General features: G+C 44.0%; 1 protein-coding gene across 3 annotated transcripts in view; it reads right to left on the bottom strand.

Moving 5' to 3' along the window:
• Nucleotides 1-1,317: 1,317 nt before the first annotated feature.
• Nucleotides 1,318-18,976, bottom strand: part of nsd1a (nuclear receptor binding SET domain protein 1a) — a 58,669-nt gene continuing 41,010 nt past the window's right edge. For all 3 annotated transcript variants that reach the window (XM_029721720.1, XM_029721711.1, XM_029721730.1), the window contains exons 12-20: nt 18,442-18,621; nt 16,711-16,867; nt 13,003-13,208; nt 12,634-12,746; nt 11,666-11,935; nt 11,094-11,352; nt 9,633-9,739; nt 7,139-7,349; nt 1,318-2,848 (exon numbers count right to left, since the gene is read on the bottom strand). In XM_029721720.1, the coding sequence (XP_029577580.1) occupies nt 2,061-2,848; nt 7,139-7,349; nt 9,633-9,739; nt 11,094-11,352; nt 11,666-11,935; nt 12,634-12,746; nt 13,003-13,208; nt 16,711-16,867; nt 18,442-18,621 (2,291 nt within the window). In that variant the 3' untranslated portion in view covers nt 1,318-2,060. The remainder of the gene's footprint in view (nt 2,849-7,138; nt 7,350-9,632; nt 9,740-11,093; nt 11,353-11,665; nt 11,936-12,633; nt 12,747-13,002; nt 13,209-16,710; nt 16,868-18,441; nt 18,622-18,976) is intronic.

The following is an 18,976-nucleotide window of genomic DNA, read 5'->3' on the forward strand; positions in this document are numbered from 1 at the left end:
CTTTAGGCCATGAGTTAATACATGACTAGTATTGCTTGATTCTATAACAGCAGACATGTGCGTGCACTCAAACATACATCACTTTCACTCACAATATACATTGTGTCATCTCCCAAACAGACAATAGACATTCTCCTGCCAGATGTGACATGTGAATGACCTTTAATGATGGAATCATAGAACTAGAATGTGTTTCATTTCCTTCTAATTCTGTGGATGGAACAGTAACACAAGCCATAAATGAAGGTCAAAACATTGATGTGCGCACAACTAACAGGAGTGATGTTCTGAACTCTTGGAATGTTTCTGTTTGTCCAGCCATAAACATCTTAATGTAATGAACAAACAATCTGTGATCTTAAATCAGGGATTTTGAGAGTTTTATCAACAATCTTTTACAGTAGACAAAAAGGGTTTTCTTTACCGTTCACAAGAGATGCACTTTAGATTTCAACATTGGGTTGATTTGTAACAATGTTATAAGTCCAAACCAGTAGTTGGTTATGGCTTTTTAAAATCAGTGATCATTGAGAGCATATCGTTGATTATTCTTGATAACTGGTCGAGCTCCTAAATCTAACACCATGGCTACACCGGACTAGACGCCATGACACACAGGTTAAAATAACAAAACCAACTGTGATCCAACTATATTCATTTGGGGCCAGGTTGAAACACACATGAAACATTCATGGACAATAAGCTGTTGTTAGCGGTTTGTCCTGGGAGATGAACATTCATGGACAATAAGCTAGATAGCTGTTGTTAGCGGTTTGTCCTGGGAGATGAACATTGTGTTGTTATTTTACCTGATCATTTTGTAAAAAAAGAAAGAAAATGTAACCTTTATTTAACTAGGCAAGTCAGTTAAGAACAATTTCTTATTTACAATGACGGCCTACACCGGCCAAAACCTGGACGATGCTGGGCCAATTGCGCGCCGCCCTATGGGACTCCCAATCACGGCCAGTTGTAATACAGCCTGGATTCGAACCAGGGTGTCTGTAGTGACGCCTCTAGCACTGAGATGCAGGAGCCCATGCGTGTGGTCCCATTCTTAGCTGTGTGTCGCTCCATTCCAACGAATAATCCATAGATAAAAAGGGAAACCAAGCTATCTTTGATTAATATCTCCCGGTTTCTCCTTTCAAGCAACCATGTTGGGTTGTATCTTCATGAAAACCAAAAAGGATATGAGAGATGTGGGACTTACAGCGCATCGAGTGTCTGAAATATAACCAAGTTGTGTTTTAGAGTTAGGAATCAAAGAGGTTAGTTGACGTGTGTGAGCAGTGTGGATGAAATGATTGAAGAACATGTTTTTGTACATTTATTTTGCAACATGGCCGGTGTAGGCAGGGTGTGGCTGAGTGAGGTTGGCCATCCTTTTTTGTTTTCCAATTGTAAAAAAAAGCAAGAACAAAAATGTAAACAACTTTTTTGAGAGGAAGAAAAACAGCACCAGACACTAATAACATATCAACAGAAGGACCAGAGGCTGACCGGAGCAGACACTAATAACATATCAACAGAAGGACCAGAGGCTGACCGGAGCAGACACTAATAACATATCAACAGAAGGACCAGAGGCTGACCGGAGCAGACACTAATAACATATCAACAGAAGGACCAGAGGCTGACCGGAGCAGACACTAATAACATATCAACAGAAGGACCAGAGGCTGACCGGAGCAGACACTAATAACATATCAACAGAAGGACCAGAGGCTGACCGGAGCAGTCCTCCCAGCCCCTTAGCACCACTTCCTATCCCTTACACAACGTTAGTCCAGTCCAGTCCAGTCTACACTGTGCTATGCTGTGCTGTGCTGGGGATAGGAAGACTATGCAGTACGAACACAAAGGCAGCTTCGTATTTCACTTGGTACCACCAGGACAATCTCTCTCTCTCTGTCTCTCTCTGTCTTTCTCTGTCTCTCATTGTCTGTCCATCTGAATGTCACTCTAGTGAGATGAGAGCTAGAGAAACAGTATTTTTGTAGAGATGGATAGATCTAAGAAGGAATGGAAGACACAAGGGGGAGGGATGTAAACGGAGTTCATTTCTCTTCGTCCTCCACCCTCCCCCACTCCTCCTCCTCTCCCTCTACCTCCCCCTCATCGTCTGGCTCCTCCTCCATGTAGTCCCCCCAGGTATCATACACATCTCCCCCTTCCTCCTCCTCCTCTCCTAGTCCGCCCTCATACTGCTCATCTTCTTCTTCCTCCTCCTCATCCTCAAATACCTCCATCGCCTCTTCTTCCTCCTCGTCCTCTCCTTCCTCCTCCTCTTCCTCTCCTTCTTCCTCCTCCACGTCCTCTTCTATCCCACCCACCTGTCCGTCTTCCAGCTCTCCATCCTCCTCCTCTTTCTCGTCCTTGTAGGAGGAGGGGGGAGAAGGAGGGGAGAAGTGCAGTATTTGACTATCAGACATGTAGGGACTGCTAGGTGGTCCGTATGAGAAAGTGTTGGAGGACTGGGAGGTGTTGAGGAACAGGCTCCCTGTAGGGGGCAGTAGCGAGTCCTGGGCCAGGCCTGAGGCAACCATGGAGGAGATAGAACCAGCAGTGGTGGAACCAGGCCTGGGTGGGACCAGACCCTGGGGGTGGGTGAGGAGGTGAGGGAGAGGCATGCCCCCAGGAGGTACATACTCCCGGATCTCCCCTGGTTCCAGGGGCTCGGGTCCACAGGGGTCGTGATCGTTGCAGGCGAGTCGCCCGTCTATCTTAGAGATGAAGAGCAAGCCCTCACGGTGCTGCTTGCAGAAGGAGCTGGGACACATCTCACAGAAGGAGGCCGCCTCATGACCGCAGATGTCACACTGGTGCCAGGGGCACTCCCAACGGCCTTAGAATAGACACAGAATCACTGCTACAACAGAGATCATCAGACACATTCATGTAGTACAGATCCTTACGCTCCTTCAGGAAACTCCAGCTTTGAGGGTTGAACAAAAGCTAAAACTACTAGTACAATTTATTTCCTTCTCCGATGTACTAAATCAATCTAACCCACTGGGCACAATCTGGTTGAATCAACGTTGTTTCAGCGTCATTTATTAGCGTATTGTGACGTGGAATGTTTTCAGGGTGACATTTCATCCACAGGATTATGTCATCATGGTTACCACATTGCAACATAGACAAACCTTGTATAAAATATGTTGAATTTGTACCTTTAAAACAACGTCAGCTCTTCAACGTTATATCAACTATCCAAAGGAACAAAAAACTATAGGCTCGGCAGCACCTCCTACTGGAGAATTGTTTCATCTACAGCTACCCTTTGGTCTCTCATCCAGGGTTTTAACCAAACCCAGCTATGTTGTTCGTTACTGACTATTACCAAAGTGCGATCGTGAGAATGATCTTAGAAAGATCTCCACTTAAAAACAAAATAGATTCACTGTTGCTATTGAAGTCATTCCAAACGGTAGGTTTAACAGAGCAAATGAAATGTGACCATTATTTATCTATTTAGGCCTACATAGCATTAGGGATGTCATCGACAGATATTTTTTCAATTTAACCAAGGATTCAACTAAAAATAGACAATACAAAAGGCATAGCGTTTCAAGCCCTGGTTGATTTAATATTTAATGATATTTAGTGATGATGAATTGTGTTTGGTTGTCAACGCAACCAAATTTCAACATTTGAAGGAGATGTGCATTCGGAAAGTATTACAGCCTTATTCTACAATTTATTAAATTAATCTACACACAATACCCCATAACGACAAAGCAAAAACAGTTTTTTATTTAGCAACTGTATAAAACAAATTAAAATGAAATACCTTATTTACATATGTATTCAGATCCTTTGCTATGAGACTCGAAATGGAGCTCAGGTGCATCCTGTTTCCATTGATCATCCTTGAGATGTCTCTACAACTTCATTGGAGTCCACCTGTGGTAAATTCAAGTGACTGGACATGATTTGGAAAGGCACTTACCTGTCCATATAAGGCCCCACAGTTGACAGTGCATGTCAGAGCCATAACCAAGCCATGAGGTCGAAGGAATTGTCCTTAGAGCTCCATGACAGGATTGTGTTGAGGCACAGATCTGGGGAAGGGGACCAAAAAATGTCTGCAGCATTGAAGGTCCCCAAAAACACAGTGGCCTCCATCATTCTTAAATGGAAGAAGTTTGGAACCACCAAGACTCTTCCTAGACCTGGCCGCCGGCCAAATTAAGCAATCAGGGGAGAAGGGCCTTGGTTAGGGAGGTGACCAAGAACCCGATGGTCACTGTGACAGAGCTCCAGAGTTCCTCTGTGGAGATGGGAGAACTCTTTCTCTGCAACACTCCACCAATCTGGCCGTTATGGTAGAGTGGCCAGACGAAAGCCACTTCTCAGGAAAAGGCACATGACAGCCCACTTGGCATTTCCCAAAAGGCACCTAAATGACTCTCAGACCATGAGAAACAAGATTCTCTGGTCTGATGAAACCAAGATTGAAACCTTTGTCCTGAATGCCAAGTGTCACGTCTGGAGGAAACCTGTCACCATCCCTACGGTGAAGCATGGTGGTGGCAGCATCATTCTGTGGGTATGTTTTTCAGCGGCAGGGACTGGGAGACTAGTCAGGATCGAGGGAAGATGAACTGAGCAAAGTACAGAGAGATGCTTGATGAAAACCTGCTCCAGAGCACTCAGGACCTCAGACTGGGGATAAGGTTCACCTTCCAACAGGATAACGACCCTAAGCACACAGCTAAGACAACGCCAGAGTGGATTCGGAACAATTCTCTGAATGTCCTTGAGTGGCCCAGCCAGAGCCCGGACTTGAAACCGATCGAACATCTCTGGAGAGACCTGAAAATAGCTGTGCAGCATCGCTCCCATCCAACCTGACACAGCTTGAGAGGATCTGCAGAGAAGAATGGGAGAAACTCCCCAAATACAGGTGTGCCAAGCTTGTAGCATCATACCCAAGAAGACTCAAGGCTAAGCTTGAGAGGATCTGCAGAAGGGTCTAAATACTTATGGAGATGTGATATCAGTTTTTTATTTGTAATACATTGCACTGTTTTTGCTTTGTCATTATGGGGTATTGTGTGTAGATTGAGGATTTCTATTTATTTAATACATTTTAGAATAAGGCTGTAACGTCAAGAAATGTGGAAAAAGTCAAGGGGTCTAAATTTCCAATTGCACTGTATCTTCTGCTTGGATAGCTCTATCTGTGCCACTGTAACGCGGGTCGTCTAATGGGGACCAAGACGCGGCATGTGACGTGCTCATATTCACTTTTATTAAACTTACAAACAACAAAACAACAAACGACCGAAAACAGTCCCGTCAGGTGCAACATACACAAAACAGGAACCAACCACCCACAAAACACAGGAAAAAACACCCCTACTAAATAGGACCTTCAATTAGAGGCAACGAGGAACAGCTGCCTCCAATTGAAGGTCAACCCAAGAAACTTAAACATAGAAATAGACACACTAGAACAAACATAGAAATATACTAACATAGAACATAAACCAAAAAACCCGAAACACATAAAACAAACACCCCCTGCCACGCCCTGACCAAAGTACAATAACAAATAACCCCCTTTACTGCTCAGGACGTGACAGCCACTGATTTAGTCTGGCTGTAATTCCAGTTTGTCTACAAATTAACAGTTGAAATGTTAGATTCACGTCTCCATCTCAACCAAAAATCTAAGTTAAAGAATGAAACCAGACTAAGTCTGTGGCTCAGATGGAACTATCCAAGCAGAAGATACATCTCCTTCAAATGTTGATATTTGGTTGCGTTGACAACCAAACACAATTTAATATTAGGCCTACTTTTGTAACACAGTATAGCCTAAGGTTAAAGACATGCTCCGGTAAGTATTTTTTAAACCTCACACTTTGGGCTGGATGTGTCAATGTGTAGTTCATACATGCATAATCTATTAATTAGCCATGAAATCCCTAGTTTGAAAGCAACTGTTTTCTGGAAGCTGTGCAGTGCCATTTTCCCTACATTGACCCTCACTTGGGCCAGCCCCCTAGCAATTCGAGTTTCAGCCAATTATCTCCAGCCCCTCGCCATTGGAGTGACAGACAGCGAGACCCAGATACAGTAGAACGAGAGAACAACGACATGGTGCACATATCTGCAGATTTGAAACATAGTACGCAATTTTTGGGGACCACTTTCGGACCGTGGGCGCTACTTTCAAAAACTACTGGCTAAAAATTAGTCAAAAGTTCAGGAGAATCTCTTTAAGGCTAATGTAAAACAAATACAAAAATTCTACCTTAAAATGAGTAACAGATTCATGGCCACATTTTACTGTAACTAATATCTTCTTATGTAATCATATAAAGCATGCATGTTCCAGGTAGCACGCATAGGTCATCGCAGGTCTGTGGAGATCTTCACAACACCTGTAGTAAACTGATCAGAATGTCAAAAAGCATTGGTCACTGCACTATATACTTTTAATGGAATCTTAACTGGAATCCAGGTCATTTGGTTGTGCTATTAGATGAAGCACAGTGATAACAAAATAATCTGTTGTATAAATAAACAACATATCTGACATTTGAACTTTCTGGGCTTTTAAATGGTTGAAAGTGCAATGATAGACATTTGAGTGACAACTCAACCAAAAACCAGACATTGTTTTTCCATTGGAATTCGATTGTACTTTTAGATGGTTGAAAGCATAGTGATAGTTTGACATGTATGTAATTCTGTCCTTGAGCTGTTCTTGTTCTGTATTATGTCATGTTTCATGTTTTGTGTGGACTCCAGGAAGAGTAGCTGCTGCTTCTGCAACAGCTAATGTGGATTCTAATAAAATACCAAATTGGAAATTCAACTAACGTTTGGCTGTCTTTTTGAGTGGGTGACTGTCTTTTTGAGTGGGTGAATATAGTCGGTTGTAATCTCATTGATCCAACATCTCAACCATACATTACCCAATTATTTATGTTGAAATTATGCTGTGTGCCCAGTGGGAAGTTACCCCCCCATGTCCAAATCCCTTGCTGATGAATTATAAGGACAAAAGAATCTACAGACAACCTCTTAGGCAAGTCCCATTCATAATCACACATAATATAACAGCCATTTTGGGTCAAAGAGCCTTCATGGGGAGGTGGTTTCTCGCCCCTTCACTCACCTGCAGGTCTCTTGGCCAGGTTGAGACAGTCTGCGTGGTAGACCTTGGGACATCCTGGCTTCTTACAGGACACGATCTGTCCTCCATCCCCACAGCTGAAACACTCGTCCTCCCTCTCCTTCGTCACCTCCAGCTGAGGCTTCCTCTTCACCAGAACCTTCTTCTTGCCCTCCTTTAGTTCCCTTCCTTCCCGTGCTTTAGACGGCTGGTTCTGGGAGACAGACACACGTACACACAGGCCATTACTTTAGACTGCTATATTCCCCGTTCTACCTTTAGACTGCTATATTCACCAGTCTACCTTTAGACTGCTATATTCCCCAGTCTACTTTAGACTGCTATATTCACCAGTCTACCTTTAGACTGCTATATTCACCAGTCTACCTTTAGACTGCTATATTCCCCGTTCTACCTTTAGACTGCTATATTCACCAGTCTACCTTTAGACTGCTATATTCCCCAGTCTACTTTAGACTGCTATATTCACCAGTCTACCTTTGGACTGCTATATTCACCAGTCTACCTTTAGACTGCTATATTCACCAGTCTACCTTTAGACTGCTATATTCACCAGTCTACCTTTAGACTGCTATATTCACCAGTCTACCTTTAGACTGCTATATTCACCAGTCTACCTTTAGACTGCTATATTCACCAGTCTACCTTTAGACTGCTATATTCCCCAGTCTACCTTTAGACTGCTATATTCCCCAGTCTACCTTTAGACTGCTATATTCACCAGTCTACCTTTGGACTGCTATATTCCCCAGTCTGCCTTTAGACTGCTATATTCACCAGTCTACCTTTAGACTGCTATATTCACCAGTCTACCTTTAGACTGCTATATTCCCCAGTCTACCTTTAGACTGCTATATTCCCCAGTCTACCTTTAGACTGCTATATTCACCAGTCTACCTTTAGACTGCTATATTCCCCAGTCTACCTTTAGACTGCTATATTCCCCAGTCTACCTTTAGACTGCTATATTCACCAGTCTACCTTTAGACTGCTATATTCCCCAGTCTACCTTTAGACTGCTATATTCCCCAGTCTACCTTTAGACTGCTATATTCACCAGTCTACCTTTAGACTGCTATATTCACCAGTCTACCTTTAGACTGCTATATTCACCAGTCTACCTTTAGACTGCTATATTCCCCAGTCTACCTTTAGACTGCTATATTCCCCAGTCTACCTTTAGACTGCTATATTCACCAGTCTACCTTTAGACTGCTATATTCCCCAGTCTACCTTTAGACTGCTATATTCACCAGTCTACCTTTAGACTGCTATATTCACCGTTCTACCTTTAGACTGCTATATTCACCAGTCTACCTTTAGACTGCTATATTCACCAGTCTACCTTTAGACTGCTATATTCACCAGTCTACCTTTAGACTGCTATATTCCCCAGTCTGCCTTTAGACTGCTATATTCCCCAGTCTACCTTTAGACTGCTATATTCACCAGTCTACCTTTAGACTGCTATATTCACCAGTCTACCTTTAGACTGCTATATTCACCAGTCTACCTTTAGACTGCTATATTCCCCAGTCTACCTTTAGACTGCTATATTCCCCAGTCTGCCTTTAGACTGCTATATTCACCAGTCTACCTTTAGACTGCTATATTCCCCAGTCTACCTTTAGACTGCTATATTCCCCAGTCTACCTTTAGACTGCTATATTCCCCAGTCTACCTTTAGACTGCTATGTTCACCAGTCTACTTTTAGACTGCTATATTCCCCAGTCTACCTTTAGACTGCTATATTCCCCAGTCTACCTTTAGACTGCTATATTCACCAGTCTACCTTTAGACTGCTATATTCACCAGTCTACCTTTAGACTGCTATATTCACCAGTCTACCTTTAGACTGCTATATTCACCAGTCTACCTTTAGACTGCTATATTCACCAGTCTACCTTTAGACTGCTATATTCCCCAGTCTACCTTTAGACTGCTATATTCCCCAGTCTACCTTTAGACTGCTATATTCCCCAGTCTACCTTTAGACTGCTATGTTCACCAGTCTACTTTTAGACTGCTATATTCACCAGTCTACCTTTAGACTGCTATATTCCCCAGTCTACCTTTAGACTGCTATATTCACCAGTCTACCTTTAGACTGCTATATTCACCAGTCTACCTTTAGACTGCTATATTCACCAGTCTACTTTAGACTGCTATATTCACCAGTCTACCTTTGGACTGCTATATTCACCAGTCTACCTTTAGACTGCTATATTCACCAGTCTACCTTTAGACTGCTATATTCACCAGTCTACCTTTAGACTGCTATATTCCCCAGTCTACCTTTAGACTGCTATATTCACCAGTCTACCTTTACTTTTTATAGTATAACTCATCTTCATCACACAGTAAACAACTAAAAGCACTTACTTTACATTTCTCTAGATAAGAGTGTCTAGTAGACAAGTCAAATTTGAATTCAAATGTTTTGCATGTTGACATTCGTCACTCTCAGAGCCTTACCTTTGGTCGAACCCCCAGGAACCCGGAGCAGTTGGACGCTCCACATTTACACACCGTCTTCCCGTTACCAAGACACTCCAGGTTGTAGTTGAAGGTCAGCTCCACACCTGTTCAGAAATAACAACACACAGCCAGATTATGTACAGGTAGCTTGATTCCTATTCTAATTAAGCAAACAGATTTGATATCATAGTCCATAATTAAGGAACAATTAGGTTTGTTTCTTATGTCGTGCTTCTTCACAGTTACCTTCTGAATCTTTACAAATTACAAAGACACTTTTGGTCACTAGCCCTAGTGCCTGAAGTGGAGTTAGTTACAGAAATGGAACCAGGGTCCAGGAGTTAGTTACAGAAATGGACCTAGGCTCCAGGAGTTAGTTACAGAAACGGAACCAGGGTCCAGGAGTTAGTTACAGAAATGGAACCAGGCTCCAGGAGTTAGTTACAGAAATGGAACCAGGGTCCAGGCTCCAGGAGTTAGTTACAGAAATGGAACCAGGCTCCAGGAGTTAGTTACAGAAATGGAACCAGGATCCAGGAGTCACTTACAGAAATGGAACCAGGCTCCAGGAGTTAGTTACAGAAATGGAACCAGGGTCCAGGAGTTAGTTACAGAAATGGAACCAGGGTCCGGGAGTTAATTACAGAAATGAAACCAGGCTCCAGGAGTTAGTTACAGAAATGGGACCAGGCTCCACAAGTTTGTTACAGAAATGGAACCAGGGTCCAGGAGTTAGTTACAGAAATGGAACCAGAATCCAGGAGTTAGTTACAGAAATGGAACCAGGCTCCAGGAGTTAGTTACAGAAATGGAACCAGGGTCCAGGAGTTAGTTACAGAAACGGAACCAGGGTCCAGGAGTTAGTTACAGAAATGGTACCAGGGTCCAGGAGTTAGTTACAGAAATGGGACCAGGGTCCAGGAGTTAGTTACAGAAATGGAACCAGGCTCCAGGAGTTAGTTACAGAAATGGGACCAGGCTCCAGGAGTTAGTTACAGAAATGGAACCAGGCTCCAGGAGTTAGTTACAGAAATGGAACCAGGGTCCAGGAGTTAGTTACATAAATGGTACCAGGGTCCAGGAGTTAGTTACAGAAATGGAACCAGGGTCCAGGAGTTAGTTACAGAAATGGAACCAGGCTCCAGGTGTTAGTTACAGAAATGGAACCAGGCTCCAGGAGTTAGTTACAGAAATGGAACCAGGGTCCAGGAGTTAGTTACAGAAATGGAACTAGGGTCCAGGAGTTAGTTACAGAAATGGAACCAGGGTCCAGGAGTTAGTTACAGAAATGGAACCAGGGTCCAGGAGTTAGTTACAGAAATGGAACCAGGGTCCAGGAGTTAGTTACAGAAATGGACCCAGGCTCCAGGAGTTAGTTACAGAAATGGAACCAGGCTCCAGGAGTTAGTTACAGAATTGGAACCAGGCTCCAGTAGGTTTGTTGGTACTTCCTCTGACCTTTGGGGATGTCCTCCAGGGCAAAGAGCCCCACCCTGGTGTCTCCGTTTACCGTCCATTTCTGGGTCTCACAGTTGGGCTGGCAGCAGTGATTCATGAACCTCGCCTGGTTCCCCTTGGGCCCAGCATCTATGATCCGGTCCTTGTCCAGCGTGAGCATGTAGAAGTTACAGATGTCGTTCTCTTGAGCATGTTTGATCCTGGCTCTGCACTCCTCCTCGTCTATCACCTCCCCCACGTACTCATTCACAAATGCACCCTGAGAGAGGGAGGAGAGCACAGACTCAGGTTATAATCCAGCTCATACACAACACCTTTTACATCCCAGACACAGCGGAATGGAGGCTAAATATACTATTGTATGCCCACATCTTAAAACAGACAGAAACAAAGAACAATCGGGTGAAAAGGCGCTTGGAATTGATTTCAATTGTAAATACTTGATTTATCCCACAAGAGGCAATTATGTAGGCAGCAGCGCAGATCCGTAGCAGGGACAAGGCGGAATGGTTCTCTAAACAGAAACACAAGAGGAACTGTTTTGAGTTGTAGTTTGATGCCCTAGTCTGTACCTTCTTGATGTCGGAGACGCCCCGTAGCCCCCAGCCTCGTGACAAGGTCCTGAAGATCTCCACCTGGGTGTACTGTCTCTTGGTGTAACTCTGGTTCAGACACCTCTCCCCTGCCAGACACACCTGAGGGTGGCACTCATACATCAACATGCGGTTGATACACTCCGAGTCCATACCACACGGGTTCTCATCAGACGCCTTGCAGTTACAGCGCGGCACCTCCGATAGGTCCGCCGTGATGATCTGGACCTTGCCGATTGGTCGGTTCACCTGAGGGGAAGAATAAGCGGATGCAATTCAGACTTCTGTGTGAATTATGCATAGATCTCAAAGGGAGATTTGAGTGAAAATACTGAGGTACTATTCAATCTTCAAACATGAGAGAAGCTGTAGCAGGACAAATCAAATAGGGACCAAAGAGAGGGACAGACAGGGGATGCAAGGCAGTACCTTGATGTGTCTGCAGGGAGGAGGTTTAAAGGGACAGTACCTTGATGTGTCTGTAGGGAGGAGGTTTAAAGAGACAGTACCTTGATGTGTCTGTAGGGAGGAGGTTTAAAGAGACAGTACCTTGATGTGTCTGTAGGGAGGAGGTTTAAAGGGACAGTACCTTGATGTGTCTGTAGGGAGGAGGTTTAAAGAGACAGTACCTTGATGTGTCTGTAGGGAGGAGGTTTAAAGGGACAGTACCTTGATGTGTCTGTAGGGAGGAGGTGTGTCTGTAGGGAGGAGGTTTAAAGGGACAGTACCTTGATGTGTCTGTAGGGAGGAGGTTTAAAGGGACAGTACCTTGATGTGTCTGTAGGGAGGAGGTGTGTCTGTAGGGAGGAGGTTTAAAGGGACAGTACCTTGATGTGTCTGCAGGGAGGAGGTTTAAAGGGACAGTACCTTGATGTGTCTGTAGGGAGGAGGTTTAAAGGGACAGTACCTTGATGTGTCTGCAGGGAGGAGGTTTAAAGGGACAGTACCTTGATGTGTCTGTAGGGAGGAGGTTTCTTGTCATTCCTCCTGTCCTCCTGAAGCTGTCTCATCTCCTTCTCATCCTGAAGCGCTTTGAACCGCTCAGCTGCTTCACTCAGAGCTGAGAGGAAACGGAAGTTAGCATTATCAACTAGCTAATACATCTCAAATTGCAAACTTTCAGCTCTACCATGTGGTACCTGGAAACATCTCTATTGTTTAAGACTTGAAGAAAACATTTAGAAGGTGCCAAAATAGGCAAAAAGGCATTTTAATACACTAAATAGGAAAGGTTCTTTGGTATTTCTTTCTAAAATGAAGTCTATTGTTTGTCATATATTCTATAATAACCAGGTAAAGGAGGTTTTCTTTCTAACCTTTCTTGTAGATGGCGTCACAACCCTTCCCCATCTTGTCCTTGTTGTTGGCATCTCCCTCCATGTAAGGGAAGACTCTGGCCTGATAGGTCCAGGCGTAGTCCTTAGAACCAAAGAACTGAACGGGGAACTCCCCCACCTCGTGTTTCATACGGAGGATGTTCTCTGGGACGTTCTTAGGAAGACACACCTCCGCAGGCCACCACCTGAACAAAGGAGAGGAGATACACATTTTACATTATACACTGATTATACAAAAACATTAAGAACACCTGCTCTTTCCATTACATAGCTTTCACTTAGATTCACCTGGTCAGCCTATGATCCCTTCTTGATGTTAAATCCACTTCAATCAGTGTAGATGAAGGGGAGGAGACAGGTTAAAGAAGGACTTTTAAGCCTTGAGACAATTGAGAAATAGATTGTGTATGTGTGCCATTGAGGGTGAATGGGCAAGACAAAAGATTTAAGTGACTTTGAACGGGGTATGGTAGTAGGTGCCAGGTGTACAGCTTTGTGCCAAGAACTGCAACGCTGCTGGGTTTTTCACACTCAACAGTTTCCCGTGTGTATCAAGAACGGTTCCACCACCCAAAGGACATCCAACCAACTTGACACAACTGTGGGAAGCATTGGAGTCAACATGGGCCAGCATCTAGGGCTGTGGCGGTCATTAAATTTTGTCCGCTGGTTATTGTCATGCAAAAGACCGCTGGACTCACGGTAATTTACCGCTAATTAACATAACATTTTTTAGCATCTCCTTGCCTCCAACCTTCTGATGAGCCTTTGGAACATCTACATTTAAAAAGGTAGAATAAATCCATTTAATATACACCATCACAATAAATCCATGATTTATTTTAGGCAGGTCTAAAGATTTCAGAAGAACAGGATATGAAATTGGCGTACTGTATGTTATCTGGCTATGCTCCATGCCATAGGCTGTAGGCTTGTTCATGTAGCAGACAAGATATGTTTATAAGTCCCGTGCCATTATTTTACATTATATGATTTTATAGTAAGAAAAATATATAATTGAACTTAGCTGAATAAAATAGGATGCGTTTCCCATTCCGGAGCGAGTGCTCATATGAAGTGGCTATGTCAAACGTAAACGTGATTATTTGGAACAGGCCCTATACACTAGATGTACAGTTATTTGGCAACTTTAGTTGTGAATGATACAAACCATAGAATGTGTTAGAAATCACAAGATATTGTCTGCATGATGCCACTATACTGACGATTTGAGAAAGTAGTAAAATAGAGCTTGTGATCTAGTCCTTACCTCAGACTGCACACGCTGTTCTCTCATCAAGGCATCATATTTTTACCCATCAGACTATTTTCTATTTCATCTTGCCTTTACTAATATGTAATATTTGTTTTTCGATTTAGAACGGCCCATTATCAAAGGGGCAGGAAAAGGGGCAAGGGGAAAAAATAAGTGTTGCACTCAAATAGCGAATGGAGGCCTTTCTCACCAGGTAGGCGACTTTCTATATTTACCTCCTGCATCAACCACAGGTTGAGCAGCATGCAGCCGCTGCTGCGCGGCAGGTGATATTCCGCCCAAACTCTGTATGTTATGGGCTTTCCAACCCTGTTCCTGCAGCTACCCAGTGTTTAATTTGGGAAACCAAGTGAAATCTGTTCAGGAACATCCATAGTAACATGTTTTCACAACGAAACATATTTCACTAAACACAGGCTCTCTCTCTGCGCGCTGAAGAAAGGAGTGAAGGAGAGAGGGGAGATGGAAACGCAAGGTGGTGAGACATTCTGTAGCTAAAGGTAATGTGTCAGCCTATTAATAAATGACCTATTACCAGGCTATTCAAAATCTAATTTCACTGTAGGCTTAGCCGCCCCGCACAATCACTGAACCAACAGCATCCCCTACGCCCAGGCTCATGAATAGAAAGTTTGAAGCGTAGCATAAGGCACAAGCCAGTCCATCCAGTATGCATAATAATACAGTCTACACCCAAAGGCATTACTAAAGTATAGGCTAGACCAATTATGTACCAAAGTCATCTTAAATCAATTTTGTTCTATGTTTTTCTGCAACAGAGCCCCCACTCAGTTTCAACCTGCTGTTGAACTTCTTTCTTCAAATTGATCAAATCACAGTGACGTGAGTTTTAAAAGAATGATACTGTTTTGATATCAGTGTTTTATTAGAGTTTATATTATATTTGCATTGATGTCAGAGTGGTTAGAGACAATAGAGCCCTGAGTACCAGGCCATTAGGACCTGATGGAGGGACAATAGAGCCCTGAGTACCAGGCCATTAGGACCTGATGGAGAAACAATAGAGCCCTGAGTACCAGGCCATTAGGACCTGATGGAGGGACAATAGAACCCTGAGTACCAGGACATTAGGACCTGATGGAGGGACAATAGAGCCCTGAGTACCAGGCCATTAGGACCTGATGGAGGGACAATAGAGCCCTGAGTACCAGGCTATTAGCAACCTGATGGAGGGACAATAGAACCCTGAGTACCAGGCCATTAGGACCTGATGGAGGGACAATAGAGCCCTGAGTACCAGGCTATTAGCAACCTGATGGAGGGACAATAGAGCCCTGAGTACCAGGCCATTAGGACCTGATGGAGGGACAATAGAGCCCTGAGTACCAGGCTATTAGCAACCTGATGGAGGGACAATAGAGACCTGAGTACCAGGCCATTAGGACCTGATGAAAGGACAATAGAGCCCTGAGTACCAGGCTATTAGCAACCTGATGGAGGGACAATAGAGCCCTGAGTACCAGGCCATTAGGACCTGATGGAGGGACAATAGAGCCCTGAGTACCAGGCTATTAGCAACCTGATGGAGGGACAATAGAGACCTGAGTACCAGGCCATTAGGACCTGATGAAAGGACAATAGAGCCCTGAGTACCAGGCTATTAGCAACCTGATGGAGGGACAATAGAGCCCTGAGTACCAGGCCATTAGGACCTGATGGAGGGACAATAGAGCCCTGAGTACCAGGCCATTAGGACCTGATGGAGGGACAATAGAGCCCTGAGTACCAGGCTATTAGCAACCTGATGGAGGGACAATAGAACCCTGAGTACCAGGCTATTAGCAACCTGATGGAGGGACAATAGAGCCCTGAGTACCAGGCCATTAGGACCTGATGGAGGGACAATAGAGCCCTGAGTACCAGGCTATTAGCAACCTGATGGAGGGACAATAGAGCCCTGAGTACCAGGCCATTAGGACCTGATGGAGGGACAATGGAGCCCTGAGTACTAGGCTATTAGCAACCTGATGGAGGGACAATAGAGCCCTGAGTACCAGGCCATTAGGACCTGATGGAGGGACAATAGAGCCCTGAGTACCAGGCCATTAGCAACCTGATGATAATTAGCAATTTGAGTACTACCAACGCGTGTCCAGAGCGCATAAGAGGAGATTACCTTACTAAGTGGTCACGTAGAATTTTACTACGGTCATGACCCATAACTGCCGGTGTGGCAGCAACTGAATGTTAGGAAGATGTTCCTTATGTTTGGTATACTCAGTGTAGAGGCAGATTATACACACAGATAGAGATTCTGATCAATAACAACATGACTGGGTTTCAGGTTCTGCTCTTAAACTACTTTTTTATGTTGACCCGGGATTAAAGTGTCACTCAGTTGGTTCTGACCAAAAGCATCGATACTATTTCTACAGAACAGTGTTTCTTACTTGTATCTTCCCACTTTAACCCAGAGGATGTCCTTGAAGTGTGGTTTCTTCCCGGCCTTGCAGTCGTTGCAGAACCAGCTACCCTCAGGCATCTCGATGTTCAGACACTCTTGGTGGAAGGCAGCAGGACAAGACTCGCAGCACAACAGACTGCCTCCTGCATGGAGAAAGGAGGAGGTGAAGCTCAAACACCAAGTCAAATCAGATCTGACCCAATGACCTCAGGACGGGAGGCTGAATGCTTCTTTTCACTTTATGTTTCACTTCAATCTTTTTACTCTGTGAGGAGCGTAGGTCCTCCACATTTGATTTCCACCACACTCCTACTCCTATTATTACTGTACCTCTAATAACAATACCACCACATTTGTATACGGGTTCCTTCCTCCTTGCATAATGGACTCTGGAACACTGACAACACTCAATCAACCAACCAATCAAGTCCTATTTATCAGGAAGGGAGCAAGTAGTAGAGGTTAATGGTTCACTGTCTCAGGCAAAACCAATGAGTTGTGGTGTTCCGCAGGGGAGCGTGCTTGGGCCTCTGCTGTTTTTATTGTATATTAACGATATGAAAGATGCTTGTTCTTGCCGTCTTCTTCTTTATGCGGATGACTCTACACTTCTGGTGTCTCACAAAAGTAAAACTATGTTGGAGAGCATACTTAGCAGAGAGCTTACTAACATTAGCAAATGGCTTGGAGATAATAACCTATCTCTGCACTTAGGGAAAACTGAAGCAATTATTTTGGGATCCAGACCTAAATTGTGTAGGTCGTCTGAAATCAGAGTGGAGTTAGGGGATGAGGTGCTGTCTACTAAAACCTCTGTTAGCTACTTGGGATGTATCCTTGATGGAAGCTTGGGAGGTGTGAGCATGGCCAATAAGGTGCTAGGGAAGGTTAATGTCAGGACTTAAGTTTGTGGCTAGAAAGTCCAAGCTGCTTGATAAGGACTCCATGAAAGTGCTAGCTACTGCCCTCATTCAATGCCATTTTGACTACGCTAATACTTCCTGGTTTGGGGGCTTATCTAAACTAATGAAGGAGAAGCTCCAGATAGCCCAGAATAAGTTGATCAGGGTAGTATTGAAGGTGAGTCCACGCACTCACATAGGCAGGAGCTGCTTTCAGGAACTAAACTGGCTGCCTGTTGATGCTAGGGTGTCCCAGATTAGACTAGGTTTGGTTTACAGGACTATTTATGGTCCAGCACCCAGATATCTAAGTGATTACTTTCCTCGCGTTAGGGATGCATACAATCACAGCACCAGATCAGGTGTTGCTGATGTGTGCTTCTACAGGTTCAGGAGTAATGCTGGGAAAGGTACTTTCTTGTATACTGGAGCCTCAGAATGGAATGAGTTGCCTCTGCCCATAAAAACAACGTCCTCTCTGGACAGCTTTAAAAATAAAGTAAAAACATGTTTGATGTCTTCTGTGCCCATATGAATAACCCCTATGATGTAACTGGAATGATGAGATAGATGTTCTCCTTTTATGTTTTTGTTTTATTATTTCACTGCCATACTGTGTTGGATCTTGTATAGCCATCTTGTCTCAAGAGGACCACAATGGACATAAGTCCCAGGCTTTACTGTGTGTTATCCTCAATGATTTTCTTCATGTGCATGTATATGGCTTTTTCAGGTTTTATGTGTGCTTGTTCTTTAAAATGGTCAAATGAATAAACTAAACTAAAACATTAACAGCAACCCAACCAGTCACCAACCTTCTGAGCAGACGAAGCACCAGCTGACGTTGATGTGTTCGTGGTTCTTGCAGTTCTTGCGGGGGATGAAGTGGTTGGGACACAGGAAGCTGTTGTTGGCCAGGACTACGCTGCCCGCCGCCATACAGTAGTCGTTAGCGTGGTACGCCACAGGGCAACGCACGCAGCGGGTCAGACGACCTAGAAGAGGAACACAGGTCAAAAACAACACACACCAAAGCATCTCTACAGCCATGTTAGAATCTAGGATCCCATCCCAGACAAACAGATCTGCAGTAATGTTTGTAGCTAATCTTAGTCCTCCAATCACGTTACGGGTTTTCACCCTACTTGATACGTTTCAATTCTACTGTAGCAATAGGTTTTCCATCCCATAAAAACCACATTCAAATCCACTCTAACCGTGTAACTTCCAATTGTAAACAGAACCTAGAGTGTAGATCTATTTCTACTCTGTCCAGGGGTGAAAGTAACACGGTACGGTACATGAGCTTATCACAATAATTCAAACAAAATGTCCCAAAAACTGTAGGCC

Source organism: Salmo trutta, chromosome 3 (assembly GCF_901001165.1).
Source record: "Salmo trutta chromosome 3, fSalTru1.1, whole genome shotgun sequence".
In the NCBI taxonomy this organism is placed as follows: Eukaryota; Metazoa; Chordata; class Actinopteri; order Salmoniformes; family Salmonidae; genus Salmo; species Salmo trutta.